At 37.1% G+C, this 15728-nt stretch overlaps 1 protein-coding gene across 1 annotated transcript; it reads left to right on the top strand.

Moving 5' to 3' along the window:
- The first annotated feature begins 1547 nt into the window (after window positions 1–1547).
- LOC100056266 (solute carrier family 7 member 13) lies at window positions 1548–15294 on the top strand. Its single transcript, XM_014727926.3, has 4 exons — window positions 1548–2378; window positions 4063–4194; window positions 12111–12472; window positions 14782–15294. Exons 1-4 carry the CDS (start codon window positions 1694–1696, stop codon window positions 15073–15075), a joined length of 1473 nt encoding a protein of 490 aa, XP_014583412.3. The 5' UTR covers window positions 1548–1693; the 3' UTR covers window positions 15076–15294.
- The last annotated feature ends 434 nt before the right edge of the window (window positions 15295–15728 follow it).

The following is a 15728-nucleotide window of genomic DNA, read 5'->3' as shown; positions in this document are numbered from 1 at the left end:
AGCTCAGGTGCCAATGTTTGGAAAAAACAAATAAAAATATATACAATTTTTCTTTTTTTTTGAGGAAGATTAGACCTGAGCTAACTGCTGCCAAGCCTCCTCTTTTTGCTGAGGAAGACTGGCCCTGAACTAATATCCATGCCCATCTTCCTCTACTTTATATGTGGGACGCCTACCACAGCATGGCTTGCCAAGTAATGCCACGTCCACACCCAGGATCCAAACTGGCGAACCCGGGCTGCAGAAGCAGAATGTGCAAACTTAACCGCTGTGCCACTGGGTCAGCCCCAAAAATATATAAAATTCAACTTCAATTAATTTATTATTTAATTAATTAATTTAAGTAAATAGCTGGGTAACTTTGGCATATTATTTAATTTCTTATCCCTTAATATCTTCATCTATCTGTACTATATCGCCACGTGGCTGATTTGATTTAATGAGTTAATGTAAGTCTTAAACACAGTTCCCAGCACATAATAGGTGCCATGTAAATGTCAGCTATCATTACAATTATTACTCTGTTGAATATCACAGGTAGTACATAAAAAATCTCTGTTTATATACATCTTCTCCAGATAGGAGCTTCTGGAGGATAAGACTCATTCATTCAACAGATTTCCTGAGACATACCTTGTACCCTGAGCTGGACCAGACAGCAGGGTGACAATGATGAACAAGACGCAGATCACGTCTTCGTGATCCTGTACACGCGTTGATCAGCATGGTCTCTGGCAAACAGCAGAAGCTCAAAAGAGTGTGACCTCATCATTAAGTAGCTGAAAATATAGAAAAACAAATTATATTGAAAAGATGATTTATGCCCCTATAAGAATGTTGACAGGGGAAATGTAAAACCTTAAATATGTATACCAAGGGATCTGCTTGTCGAAAAGTAAGTCTGGTTTGCAACTAACTACAAAATGTCTTTAAAGCACCTTTGAGAAGCTGAAGCACTCTGTGTATAATGCGGATAGTGAGAATTAAAATAACAAGACTATGAAACTGACATTTATGGATCCCTAATATACATGAGGCACACTACTGAGAGCTTTTCATTAGTATTTGCTTTATAGATAAATGACCTCATTTAATCCTATTGAAGAAAAAATAAGATAGGGAATAAGACGGGGATTATCAGTACTATTTTTAAAAGAATAAAATTGAAAATCAGTAAGTTAAGTGACAGATCTGCCAGTAGGTGGCAGAGGTGTGTGTGATTCAAACCAAGATCTGCTCAGAAATGGCGCACAGGTGGTTAAAACCTTGCACTTTTTGTCATTCTACACAAACTTCCTTAGGGTACAAACTTAAAGAATTACTTGTTTAAGGGTCAAAATCAATGAGATTACATATCCGTAGAAAAAACCTGACTTGCAATTTTTTATCTGTCCTTCCCAATGAGCTGTGTCTAACGATTAATTGTTCATCACTTTTTAAATGCTTAACATGTAAAACATTTTAACTCTAATTTGAAGATCTCAGAAACTTTAGTTCAATTAACTCACAGGTTAATTTTTTTTTATGATGTTGAGTGCTGGAACAAAATACATTTGAGTAAGAGAGGAGGAAAGCAGAACGTTTAGTTACCTCTAAGAAGACCAGCTGAAGCCTTTCAGAAGTAGTACTTTTAACAGAGTAAATAGGTGTGAATTATCGTCAGCTTTTAAAACTAAGTTTCAGATTTAAGAAAATGAAGACGAGGGGAAATTTTCAGCTTCAAAGGGTGATAGGATATTTCCATGGAACAATTATTTTATTCAGTATCATAATAGGTGCAGGTATATTTCTGGCTCCTAAAGGGGTATTAAAATACTCCTCGCTCAATGTGGGGGTCTCCCTAAGTATTTGGGCTGCCTGTGCTGTCGTGTCTATGGTGGCTGCTCTGAGTCATGCAGAACTGGGGACCACTTTCCCTAGAAGTGGAGCACAGTATTATTTCCTCAAGAGATCTCTTGGACCCTTTATTTCTTTCTCCTATATCTGGGTCAATCTATTTGCTTCCCCGGCAGGAACTGCTGCACGGAGCTTGCTACTAGCAGGCTATATCATACACCCTTTCTATCCTGGATGTTCTGTTCCTGAGATGCCAAAGAAATGTTTAGCGTTGGCCATTGTATGGTGTTTGGGAATTCTGAATGCTCGAGGAGTAAAAGAAGTGACCTGGTTTCAGACTCTCAGTACCGTTGTGAAGATGGCAGTGCTCTGCTTCATCTCTCTAACTGGAATCGTGCTGTTGGTGAGGGGTAGAAAGGAGAACCTAGCTAGATTTGAGAAAGCGTTCGTTGCTGAAGTTCCAGATGCCTCGCAGATTGCAGAAGCCTTCTTACAAGGATTATATGCATATTCAGGCTGGGGAGTCCTTGTTCGGATAGCAGGTAAAATTAATTTGTAAATTATAAAAACCACCACTAGGCTATAAACACATAACATTCAAGCATCTTAATTCTAAGAAAAAAAGTACTACATTGTTTTGAGATGATGTGTTTCTGTCTTAGTTTATCGGATAGGTGGAAACACAGTAAACCCTATACAAATGTGGCTTTCCAACTTTGGAAAGTGAAATATTTTCTAGACGTTCACAATTAAAACAAGTGAATACAAAAATGGTGCAGCTTAAAGATTCCATAGTAATTCCACTTTTTTTTATTGAGCAAACATTTTAATAGTCTATTTTTCCTAATTATAACTGAGTCTTATCAGAGAAAATTTTAAATACAGAAAACATAAATTAAAATAAAGATTATTCGCATGTTCATACATGTGGGGATCACACGGCACATACACTCTAATAACTTTATTTTACTTAAAGTGCGGAGTGAGAATTCACAAATATTATTGAATCTGAATGGTTTTTAATCAGCACACAGTATTGTATCATATGAAACTTGACTGTTACTTAAACATTTTCCCATTGTTAGATCCAGAGTGGTCTCTAGTTTTTCACTTTTAAGTTTTATACTTATTGTTGCAATCAGCATCCTTCTGTTAAATCTTTGTGGATTTCTCATTGCTTTATTAGAAAAAATCTTGAAATAAAATTACTAAGTGCAGCATATAAATATTTAGAAATGTGTTGAGAAATTGCCTTCCAGAAAGGCTCTACAAATATATCTAATAGTGTGAATTAAAATGACTACACTTGGCATTATTATACTTTTATCATTCTTTTGTCATTAGACTTGTGGGAATCAAACCTCAGTGTTATAACTCACTTTTTCTTTGATTACTAATGGGAAAAACAAGTTTTGCAATTGTTTATGACCATTTATAGTTCTTTCTTGTAAGAATACAGGCAAATATTTTTCCCAGTTGGCTTTGTTCAGAAGATTTTTAAGACTATAATTTTAATACCTGTAGTATCAAACTATCAATTTTCTTACTTGAAAAGTCTTTCCCCATTGCAAGATTTAGATAAATATACAAGTATGCTTCTTTCTCTAAATCTTTATGGTCTTACTTTTTACATTTTACTCTTTAATACACATGAATTATTTTGAGGGAGTCGTATAGTGTGAGATAATAATCTAACTTTGTATTTTCCAAATAGTTAAACACCTGTGTCAGCTTTGGGGTTGGTAATACACACTCAAATTTAATCCAGGTTTTATCTAATCTAGAGACTTAACCCAAAGAGTGAAGGGAGCAGGGACTCTACGCTAACGTCATAGAATACTGTGGCCAGGTTAACAGGCCAGTTGTTCTGATCCTTCGCTAACACGTAATTACAATTCTACAGTGTTGGCCACGAGACAGGGGCAGGCTCCCTCCAGTTCTCCTGGCCTGTGGTTCAGGGTTTCTGAGCTGTTCTCGTCTCATCCAAGAGGCTTGTGTTGCGTATCTCAGAGATACAACATCGAAACCCCAGAATTTAACGCAAATCTGTTGCTAATAGAATCAGTAATTCACCCAGCATGTGGTAATAACATTCAACAAAAATGAGCTCTTTCTGTCTGCAGAGTCATTTCCTTTTCTTATTATATATTATATTGAAACCACTTTCAAATGTTATATACTTAGTCATTTTTTATGTTATGGTTTTTTTGTGGTGTTTTTTGGCAGGAGAGCTGAAAAACCCTGGTGAGAATATCCCCAAATGTGTGATTACTGCACTCACCCTGGTGGCTCTGATCTACTTATTGGTTAACATTTCCTACCTAGCAGTCTTGACTCCAAAGGAAATCATGTCCTCAGGTACGGCTACCCAGAACCAGAGGGAAGACACTCTCTGTCCCATTCTTGTGGAGAAAGGGGGTCTCTAATATAAGGTGGATATTTCGCATACCTTAAGAGATTATGCTAAATTGGTTCATGTCTAGATTATTTATTTATTTGTTTAAAGTTAGAAGTTTGAAAGGTCAAGCAATCTTTAATTTTGAGCATATATTAAAGTCTAGCAGTAGAAATATGGAAAGCACCAAGAACTGGAAAAGGAAAAAAGGCAGAACATGATATTTTAAATTGAATAAAATAGAATCAAAAATACGAGAATATTTATCTAACCCTTAGGATGTACTCCTTAAGGACATCGTGAGTGCTTTGGGTTAATATCTGCCCCCATAAATATATGGCATACACCTTGTCTCTAGGCATATCCCCCAAATCTATAGGAGATATAGGGCTGGAGTGCTTATCTTTTCCTATTACTGGATGTATAAATCCTTCTGCAATATATTTCTATAAGTATACAATTTTAATATACCATAAAAATTATTCAGGGTCTGGCCTGGTGGCGCAGTGGTTAAGTTCGCATGCTCCACTTCAGCAGCCCAGGGATCGCTGGTTCGGATCCCAGGTGAGGACCTACACACCACTCAAGCCATGCTGTGATGGGCGTCCCACATATAAAGTAGAGGAAGATGTTAGCTCAGGGCCAGTCTTCCTTGGCAAAAAAAGAGGAGGATTGGTGGCAGATGTTAGCTCAGGGCTAATCCTCCTCAAAAAAAAGATTTATTCAGATTTTCAAAATTAATTCTACTTATAGGTAAAGAGACCACGTTTTTCCCCTAAAAATAGGCAAATTGGAAAATCCTCAATTCTCAATTGAACTTAGCAAATCTAGACAAATAAATAAATAAAGTATATATGTTTTAAATTCTACATTTCTAGTTGTCACTGGGCCTTAAAGGTAAAGAAAATCAGTAATAGGCTCTCATTATAAAGAAAAAGAATAAAAAGAAAATAAGGTTTTATACCACATCCAAGCTTGCTACTCCTTGGTTATCTCAACTCTAAAATGAGATAAGAACATATTATTCACTCGTCTCACACATTAGCAATGATAATCAAATGTGAAAATATGCATGAAGGCACTCTGGAACTCCTAAAGCAAACAAATATTCTGCTATGAAAAGTGCATGGCCTGATGAAAACAGCCATATATTTGGAATGAAGTCACCTAATTGCAAATATTGCCTTTCAGATTTGGCAGCTTTGTGCATTCGGTAAAGATTCAAGGCTCTTAGTTTCAAGTGTCATGTCAGTAAAATGGGGAGAAAAATTGTTACCCTTCATTTGCATAGGATAACTAAATAAGAGTAAGAAAAATCACTTTAGAGAATTTACAATCAAGTTATGGGACTGATAGTACTGAAATGCAAGAGACAAAAATGCTCTGCAGTGGTCCTAAATATCCAAAAGGGAGCAACATTTTTCACCTAAATTAGCCCTTTGAGGTGAGGAAATAAGACCCGTGACTTCACAGACTTGACAGAGGAGAAAAATAGCAAACAGCCACATTCATAAAAATTTTAGATAAGACATGCTTATATTAGTAGACTCAATCAGAGGCAAAGAGTGAAAACTCCACAGAACTGTCTGTGTAATACAGTAAATTCAGTAAGAAACAGACAGAGGAAGCCCACATCTTTGCTAGCTTGAGTTTGCAGTCCACTTTGGAGCTATCATCAAACCAGCCCATTTTCAATGAGGATGCCCTTGAAATTAGAGTATTAGAGAGGAGCTAGATCAACTCTTCACATCCCTGGCTGACTGGGGAACAGCACACAATTGCAGAGAAGACTAGGAGAGTCAGGCAGTAAGTAAAAACCAAGATGACTTGAAAACTGGCTGAAATTTGAATGTGTTTCTCAACACACACACACACACATCAATTGCGAGAGGATAGAAGCGTTATGGACCTGAGGTGTTTTGACACAACTTCTGTTCAAATAATTGACTAACCACTAAGCTGCACGGCCATGGTAGCAACCCCTAGGGATACAAATGAAAAATTAAAACTAAGAATCAAAATCTGAGCGGATATATCAGTAGCTTCACATCATGAGGGAGACAACATTTTTCAGTTGAAGTGCAGGCAACTTAAAAAAAAAAACACCCCAAAGCCCTCAAAAAATACATGAAGAAATAATGGCTTGAAAACTCCAAAAATTGTTGGAAAACATTAATAAACAGATCCAAAAAACTCTATGACCCCACAATAAACACAAAGAGAATGAAATCTAGGCATAGCAAAGCCAAACTGTGAAAGCCAAAGAAAAGAGAAAGAGAAAGCAGTAAGAGAAAAAACACTCACTACATATAGGGAACAGGCAATATAATTAACAATTGACTTATGAAAAAAGATGGAGCCCAAAAAGCAGTGGAATAACAGAAAGTGCTGAAAGGAAAAAAAACTTGTCAAACAAGAATTTGATATCCAGTGAAACTATCCTTCAGAAACGAAGGCAAAAAAACACACTACCAGATAAACAAAAACAGAGAACTCGTTGCTAGCAGACAGGCTCTGTAAAAAATATTAAAGGGAATTCTTTAGGCTGAAAGAAAGTAACCTGAATCAAGAGGAAGAAAGAGTGCCAGAAACAGTAAATATGTGCGTAGATATAAAAGACTCTGTATGTGTGCATACACATTTCTTTTTCTGTTAAATTTAAAAAAAAATACTTAACATTATTTAAGGCAGTAATTCTGAAACTGAAGTGTAGGCTTTATAAAATATACAGATGTAGTATATACGACAATAATGATACAAAAGAGAGGGGAAAACGAGCTATATTGGAACAAAGTTGCTATATTGTACTAGAATTAAGGAAAAAATAGCTTGAAATTGATTTTGATGAATTGAAAGGTGCATATTGTAATTATTAGAACAATCACTAAGACAATAACTCAAAAAATACAGATTAAAAAAACAACAGAGGAATTAAAATGACTTGTTAAAAATGTCTAAAGAAGGCAGTCAAGGAAGAATAGAGGAACAAAGAAGATATGACATTAAAAATAGCAAAGGACAGATGTAAATACAACAATACAGATTGTCAGGCTAGATAAAATCATCAATCGAATTATATGCTATCTAAATGAGACACACTTTAGATTCAAAACCATAATTAAGTTTAAAGTAAAAGAATGGAAAAAGATATACAAGCAAACATTAATTGTAAGAAAGCTAGAACAGTGATATTAACAAGACGAAATAACTCTAAGACAAAAAAATGACTAGAGACAAAGAAAGGCTTTTCATAATGATAAAAGGGTCAATGTATGAAGAAAATGTAACTATTACAAATATATACACACCTAATAACACAGCCAGAAAAGACATGAAGCCAAACTAAGATAACTGAAATGAGAAATAGGCAATTCAATAATTATAGTTAAAGATGTCAGTCCATCACTCAATAACTAGATAGAAAATCAGTAAGAATATAGAAGTTCTGAATAGCACTATCAATCATATTGATCTAATCAACATTTATAGAACATACCACCAAACAGAAGGAAAATACACATTCATTTCAAGCACATATGGAACATTCTCTAGGATAGACAAAATAGTAGGATATAAGACAAGTCTCAAAAAATTTAAGATTTATATCATTCAAAATATTTTTCAGGGCCGGCCTTGTGGCATAGTGGTTAAGTTCGGCGCATTCCACTTTGGTGGCCCAGGCTCATGGGTTCAGATCCTGGGCGCGGACCTACACCACTCATCAAGCTATGCTGTGGTGTCAACCCACATACAAAATAGTGGAAGATTGGCACAGATGTTAGCTCAGGGCAAGTCTTCCTCAAGCAAAAAAATAAAAAAAAGAGGAGATTGGCAATCAATGTTAGTGCAGGGCCAATCTTTCTCACCAAAAAAACACAAAATTTCTCTAACCACAATGGAATCACAATAGAAATCAACAACAGAATATAATTTGGGAAGTCCCACATATTTGAAAATTAAACAACATGCTTCTAAATAAACCATGGACCAAAGAAGGAATCACAAGACTCTTAAGAACCATGAAGAGTCTGAGATTTAACCCTAACTGTAAACTTATAAGTTAGGCTGGCATAGTTTCAGGGATGCTGGCAATGGAGACAAAGAAAATTTATTATTCATAGCAGTGGCAGTGCTAAAATATCATTTTTATTCTGGTTCCCCAAACCTCAATGCCCCTAAGATGAAGGAAAGAAGGCCAGGGGATACTTGCACATGACAGTAGAGGAATCTCAGGCTTAGGGAATTCAAATCTCTTATAATGAGCAGTAAGTATTCCTTCAAGAAGAAGGTCCTGGGAATGGCTCTGAAAGATAAAAGATTATTACTGTCCTCCTATCCTCGTATTTTCCAGAGTCTAAGATGTTCTCTCCTGGGAACCCACAATGACCACTATATGAGGACTCAGCAAACAGTGTACTCAACCAAGGGGTCCTTATTCTTACAATCTAAAACATGTCAGTCCAACAAGAGAATCCAAGTGCAAGAACTAGAATTAATTTTGAATCCCCCTTGTCCAAGCTGCCATCCAAAGGCTACACTGACCAGGCGGGCTTGGGGTTTCTGTGTGAAGAAAGGAAGAAGCATGATAACCAGTAACAATCAGAAAAGATTCCTGAGTTTTCGGAACAGGTCTATATAACTCCTTATCCCACTCTTCCTGATCATTGCCCAGGAAGCAGCCAAAAGTGAATGATCATTTTCTAGGGATGGTTATATTCAGTGACCAAACTACTTGACTAAGGTGTGTGGACCAGAAAACTTAAAGGAGGTCGAGTCAGAAATATTTCTGTGTTGATTTTTGAGGAAGCCAACAAAATACTAAACAATATCAGATGTCTTCAAATGGTAGGAAATACGGAGAATCCATTGAATATCCTTGCCTTCAGCACTTTGTTGAGTAGTTGTCATGATAAAAACGTGCACAGTTGTTAGATTTTGAATGGTCAAACGCATAACACAGATCAGCTTCAGGGGCCACAGTGATGTGGCCAGATGAGCTAATTGAACTGGAACAGTAACACTGTAACCTGAAAAATTTGCCAACGGCTATGAGATGTCACTCCCAAGAGAGGGTCAAAAGCACAATACAGTCAATCTGCCAGGAGTGAGCAGGGGTAACATCCTGAGCAAGTAGCCTTCCTCACAGTGAGACAAATGGTCAAATTTTGGCAGAAGTCATAGTCTGGCATTTGGTGTTAGCCTCTATCTCAAAAATAGTCTTTTTTTTTTTTTTATGTCCACTATATGATGGTAATTATGTTGCCATGTCTGGTAAGACGATGAATTCAGGTATCAATCATGATGATCTGGATAGTGCTATATCAATCAACAGCTTGATTTCATTGATTCTTATCAGTGAAGGGGCTCTGTAGACAGAACTTAAGGTTATTCTCATAGCCCTGGCCAATTCTCTTGATGAACCTTGCTATAATTCTACTGATGGGTTGTTGTCAATAGCCTGGATGTTTGGTCTGTCATTTGTAAAATATAGACTGGAAGATTAAAGACACCCTTCTTTGGGGCCATGCTATGGAAAAATATCGTGGCTGCTGATTAAACCATTTGCTGGTTGGTGACTCATGTCCACTAAGTAGAATATTCTCGTCTGTGTTCAGTTCTGCATAGCTGGTGCTTAGACTGAACAGCTGTAACAACCTAGTGGACACTATAGGGTTTCAGTTTAGTCAGACCATCAGTGGACCATGTCCAGACATCTGAGGGAACTCTTGTGAATAGAGAGCCCCCATTGAACCAGCACTTATGCTTCAGTTGGCAAATAAGTATGTAGCTGACACTTTTTCACGCAAAGCCAAGATGCCACTGGGCCAAACCAGCTACATTCTTGAATATTCCATTTCCATTTGAAAAGAGAGAATTGGGCTCTTCACATTTGTTAATAGTTGAGTCTGAGTTCATTCACCTCAAAATGAGAATACTAGGCCAGTGAGTCACAAGGCCTCCAGGAATCAGGTGTTCAGTTTGACAACATTCAGTAGCAAACTAATCATTGTTTTTCAAACGGTCGCCAGAGGTTACAATACAAAAAAAAAAAAAAAAAAAAAAAAATCATCAATCCCAGAGACTTCTAGGTCAAAGGAGTAATTATGGTTGTGGATCCCCAAAGGTAGGCAGTGTGCCCCAGCTTGCTGGACGGCTTCCAATATACCCTGTTGATTTGTTCTCCACTCAAAGGACAGTGATCTGTGAGTTACTGGATACAGAAGACTAAGCAGAATGCCCAAGTGAGACACATACTATCTACAATACACAAAGAATCCATAAGATGCCAGGTCCCCTTTTAGTAGTAGGCAATCAGAGATGGTAGATTTTTTCTTGACTGCCAGAGGGATTGAGTGTCTTGAATCCACCTACATACTCCCAAGAAACTTTACTTGGCAAACAGTGCCCTGAGTCTTGTTGAGATTCATCAGCCTATTAGTGGAGGTGTGATATTACCAACTCAGGTCTGTTGACAATGAGGCTTCTGACGTGCCAACCAACAGGACATGAACTATACAGAGTATCAGAGGGCAGAGACACTCTTGTAAAATCCTGACCACCAACAGGAGGCAAATAGCAGGGGAGCTTCAGAATCCCTAAGGGAATACTGGAAAGTTTATCAAAGGCCTTGCCACATGAATGTGAATGAGTCTTGGTCTTCAGGTGCCAGTGGGATAGAAAAGTGTTAGCGGTATCCAAGACAGTTTACCAAGTGGCATTAAACTATACAATGATTCTAGTTATAGTCACAATGTGTGGAACAACTAGGGCTATAGGACCAACAATTGAATCCAGTTGGCAATAATCCCCATAAACCTCCAGCTCCCAGCAGCTTTTGTCACTGGCCCTACAGTAACAGTTGTATTGAGAAATTGCAACGTTTGCTACCCCTGTTGCCTTTAAGTCCTTCGGCAAGTTTGTGATCTTTCTTCTACTGAGATCCTACATTATTTCGTAGGAGGGAGAACGAGATGGTTTGGGGAGGAACTTACACGTCCCACTAGAACTCTACATGCATCTCTCCCTGAACAGGAGAATCGTCTCTGGACTTTTTGATCACTTGTAGTACAAGCGTGTAAAACATCAATACTAATAGTACGTTCAACAGTAGAAACCACAAAAATATAGTACATTGAAAGGCCCAAAGGGCTTTATCCACCATGGAACTTCTGTGGATAGAGACTTCCTTTCCCCACTGTGAATTCTACCTAAACCCCATTAGCTGACTCTAGCCCTCACCGACAGGACTGTGTTTGTTGATGACTTGGGAAGTTGTATCTAACGAGCCTCCACAAAGTTTCCCAGCATACTCAGGTGGGTATAGGCTTCAGGGCAGGGAGACCTCAGTCACATCCCTAACCATTTTTCTCCTCAAGATAGCTGAGGTTAAGGAAGAGGGGGATAGGGGCCATGGAGAAAGAGACAGTATCTTTGTGCCATCAAGTAAGATAGCTTTTTTTCTCTCGGGTTAACAAAACTGCCTCCAGAAGAAACAGAATATCTAAACAGATCCAAATTAAGGAAACATATTGAATTTGCAATTGGCTCAACATCCAAGAATCAATTAATGTTTTACTATATTAATATAATAAAGGACAAAAATCACATTATAATGCTAAAAGACTCATAAAAAGCATTTGACAAAATCCAACACTCATTCATAATTTTAAAAAACACTCTCGAAAAATACAGGGGTGTAAGAAAGTTTCCTCATTTTGATAAGGCGCAGCTGCAAAAACCTCGTTACCAGCCTTTGTCTTTGCTACAACTATAATTTAAAATTTTTTTAATTAATTAATTAAAAAGTTCAATGGAGTATAAATTTTACATTAGTTATACCATTAGTGGCTTTTCTAATTTTTTTTTTTTTTTTTTACAGATGCTGTTGCTGTCACCTGGATGGATAAAGTAATCCCTTCTATGCAATGGGCTATTTCCATTGGTGTTTCTTCCTCAATATTTAGCTCCCTTAATTGTACTGTATTTTCATCATCAAGGGTACTGTACGTTGCAAGTCAGGAGGGTCAGCTACCATTGATCCTCTCAACTCTTAACGTCCACTCCTGTCCAGTGGTCGCTGTGCTTCAGATGACCATTCTTGCCTCCTTTATAATTATTCCCTCAGACTTAATCCTTTTAGTAAACTATGTGGGATTCATAGACTGGCTCCAACTTGGGCTAATGATGACGGGTTTACTTAAACTGAGATTCCAGGAGCCCGACCTACCCAGACCTTATAAGGTAATTTGAACCACCAAAAGAAAATATCCCCTTTATCTTTCTAAAGAGCATTTTCTACTCTTAATACCTTGTTATTATATCTAGACGTAAAATCTCCAGCCCATTATGAGACCATTTTAGGAACATTTGATCTAGAATATGAATTTTCTATTTCTTGGTCCATAAGCTTCTTGGGCCATTTTCAACTTGAAATCTCAGAAGAGAAAGTGCGAGACTGGTCCTTATTAGAAAAAGGAGAAGACCTTTAAGATCTTTTTACATTACGGCAAATACAACCAGTGAAATTTGAGCCAAAAGGGACCATATGTGGGGTACATAAGGTTTGCACTAGATCCCAGTAGAACAGACTGCCAGTGTCCAGGACCAATGATTATTTGAGTGTCCTCTTACTGGTGCATCCTCAGATTATCTTCTAGAGGCACTAGGCTTGCCTAGGATTCCTCAGGCTCCTCAACTCAAATGCCATCAAGGTATAAGCTTCCACCATTGATGGTCAGTATAGAAGGGCTACATTCTAGATAGTTGTGAAGGAGTGTAATTTCAACCTGCTCATCTTTCAAAAGCTTACATCAGAGGCAGAATATCTGTGGAGGGTTTCCTGAGAGCTAAGATTCTGTTGATTCCTCAAACCACTAAAATCTCTCTCTTCATTAGCTATCTGAAATGCTTCATGTAAGCCCGTGGAATATATTTTTTTTCTTCTGATTGTCTACTCTACCCCATCCACCTATACTATGGATTTAACCAAAATATTATGTTTAACCAAAGAACCTCTGGCAGCTCATTCTTGTACTTCTTGCAGGGAGATTGTTAAGAGATACATTTCTACATTATGCAACAGTTTCTCTATATGTAGATCCACTGAAGAAAATTCTTTCTAATATTTGTATCAGGAATGCTTGTGTTTCTAGGCAGTTTATTTAGTTTTGTTTACAGATAACTGACCTTAGTAAGTGCCTGCCTCCCTTTTCATAGAGGCTGCTAGAACGCTTAAAGCTAAATTAGTTGTTAGCCACTAGCTTGTAAATAGGCTTAGGAAGCACACCTTGCTATATACCAGTCATTATTGTTAGGTCGATGAGTTTTTTTTTAATGAGGTAGGTTTCAGACAAACCTGATTTTGTCAATAAAGCATATTCTAACAGCAATCAAGGGGCCCCTTGTATGATGTCCCTTGTGTCAGACAAAAGGAGGTGGCAGACCATCCTCATGAAGACCTCAGCGCGCAAAGGTGCAGGCGTGAACTAGCAGGCTAAAAGGAGAGCAACACGCTCTACGGCTGAGATCTTCAAACTTCACTGAGACAAGAACAACTTTGGGATTCCTTTCATGAATTCAGATTCCTGGAATTCACCCTTAAGAATTCTAATTCTTAGGGTGAGGACCAGAAATACACATTTCAAAATTGAAAAAAGTGAAAGATAGTGATAATCTTGCATCTGAGTCATTCAATGATTCAATAAATATGCACTAAGTGACTACTGTGTGGAAGATATTAGTCTAAACATTTTAAAGATATGTAGATGAATTGGCCATTAATAATGCCATCAACAACTTTATAGTCTAACAGGCAAGAGAAGAGAGTTACACAAAATAGAGTAATACAGGCAATAATCAATAATATTTAATTGAGCATTTATGGCTGGCAGATGCTGTGTACACGTTCTTTAATTACATACATGATTATATACACACACACACACACACACACACACATACACACATATATATGTATATGTTCTTTAATTGTCCAAACTACTTTGAAAGACAGACAGACATTAAGACCCATTTTAAGGGAAAAATGAAGATAGAGAAAGTGAATCCAAACCCAGTGGTCCTTTTATGCTAAAAATGTGCCAAAAAGAAATTATATATAGGTAATACATTAGGTTGTGTATAGATAATATATTAGTTTAAGGTGCAGAAAATACTAATTTTGACATTGTCTGTTTAAAGATAGAAAAGTTAGAAAACTTATAATGAAAAAATGCTTTACGCTAAGAGTATGGAATGTTTCAGAATGTCTTCATCCAAGAGATCTGAGTGAGCAAGTGGCATGGACTGACAAAAGGATCAGGGGCTCAGCAAAATGAGGAAATTATTAAGCGAAAGCCTTCAGTTCTGCTATTTCACACCCCTATCGAGATTCCCAGCAAATTACCGTCTCTTATATAAAACTGATAAATATTTTTTATCCTTTAAACCAACCTCCTCGGTATTAAACAAATATTTCTAGATAAAAATGTTTTACATTATTATTTGTAATAACCTCCAAGTTCTCTCTAATACTAATTTATTTTTGTTTTCAGGTACGTTTGCCATTTGTATTTGGAACCATCGCCATGTCTCTGTTCTTAGTTTTGACACCAATCCTCAAGTCTCCTAATATGCACTACACCTATGTTCTTCTTTTTCTCTTCAGTGGACTTTTGTTGTATTTTCCTTTTATTCACTTTAACTTGAATTGTCCGTATTTCAACAAGATAACTTGCTTTCTACAATTACTGTTGAATGTTTCACCTGGCGATGACATTGATGAATATATTTCAGCAGAAGGGACATTACAGAAAAATCAACCTGAAATTGCAGCAAAAACAGAATAAGTTATGCATGTTTGGCAAATGATTGATTTATTTTGATTTATTAAAAGTATCTTTATTTTCCAGCCAGAGTAATACTCTTTATGCATATATGTATACCTGCTACATTTGTAAAATGCAGCCAGCGCAAGATATCTAATGTCCAAACTTTCACATTGTAACTCTTTTTGTTTGTAACTGAAGCCTTATTTCCCAAATAAAGCACACTGAACCCAATCCCCCAATACTGGTCCCTCTTTTGTGCACTGACACTTCTAGGCTTATTATGTCATAGTCCACATTCTTTTTAAATTATCTACTTACTAGCAGTTTTTTTCCTAAGAGACGGTGAGTTCCTCTTGGGGAGGGATTATTCCTTATTTTTTCTTTTTTCATTTTTTATTTCATTCATTTAAATTTGTATACTCACCCTCCCAAGACAGTGTGTGGATAAGAATAGACATCTTATAAAATAATGTCTAAATGCATAAATGGATGAGTGAACAAGTGAGTGAACAGTAGGTACACAGCCCTTTAGGTGACATCTCCCTTGATACCCTGCCTCAGCTTGGGTTCCTGGCAGCACCTCAGAAATATCCTGTTGTTGACTGAAGCTCTGTTTTGGCATGACTGAGGCTAGAATGCTATATAAAGATAACACCAAAGAAGAGTCTACA

The sequence above is a fragment of the Equus caballus genome, chromosome 9 (genome assembly GCF_041296265.1).
Source record: "Equus caballus isolate H_3958 breed thoroughbred chromosome 9, TB-T2T, whole genome shotgun sequence".
Lineage (NCBI taxonomy): Eukaryota > Metazoa > Chordata > Mammalia > Perissodactyla > Equidae > Equus > Equus caballus.
Note: the sequence above shows the minus strand (reverse complement) of the source record. Positions and strands in the feature narration are given on the sequence as shown.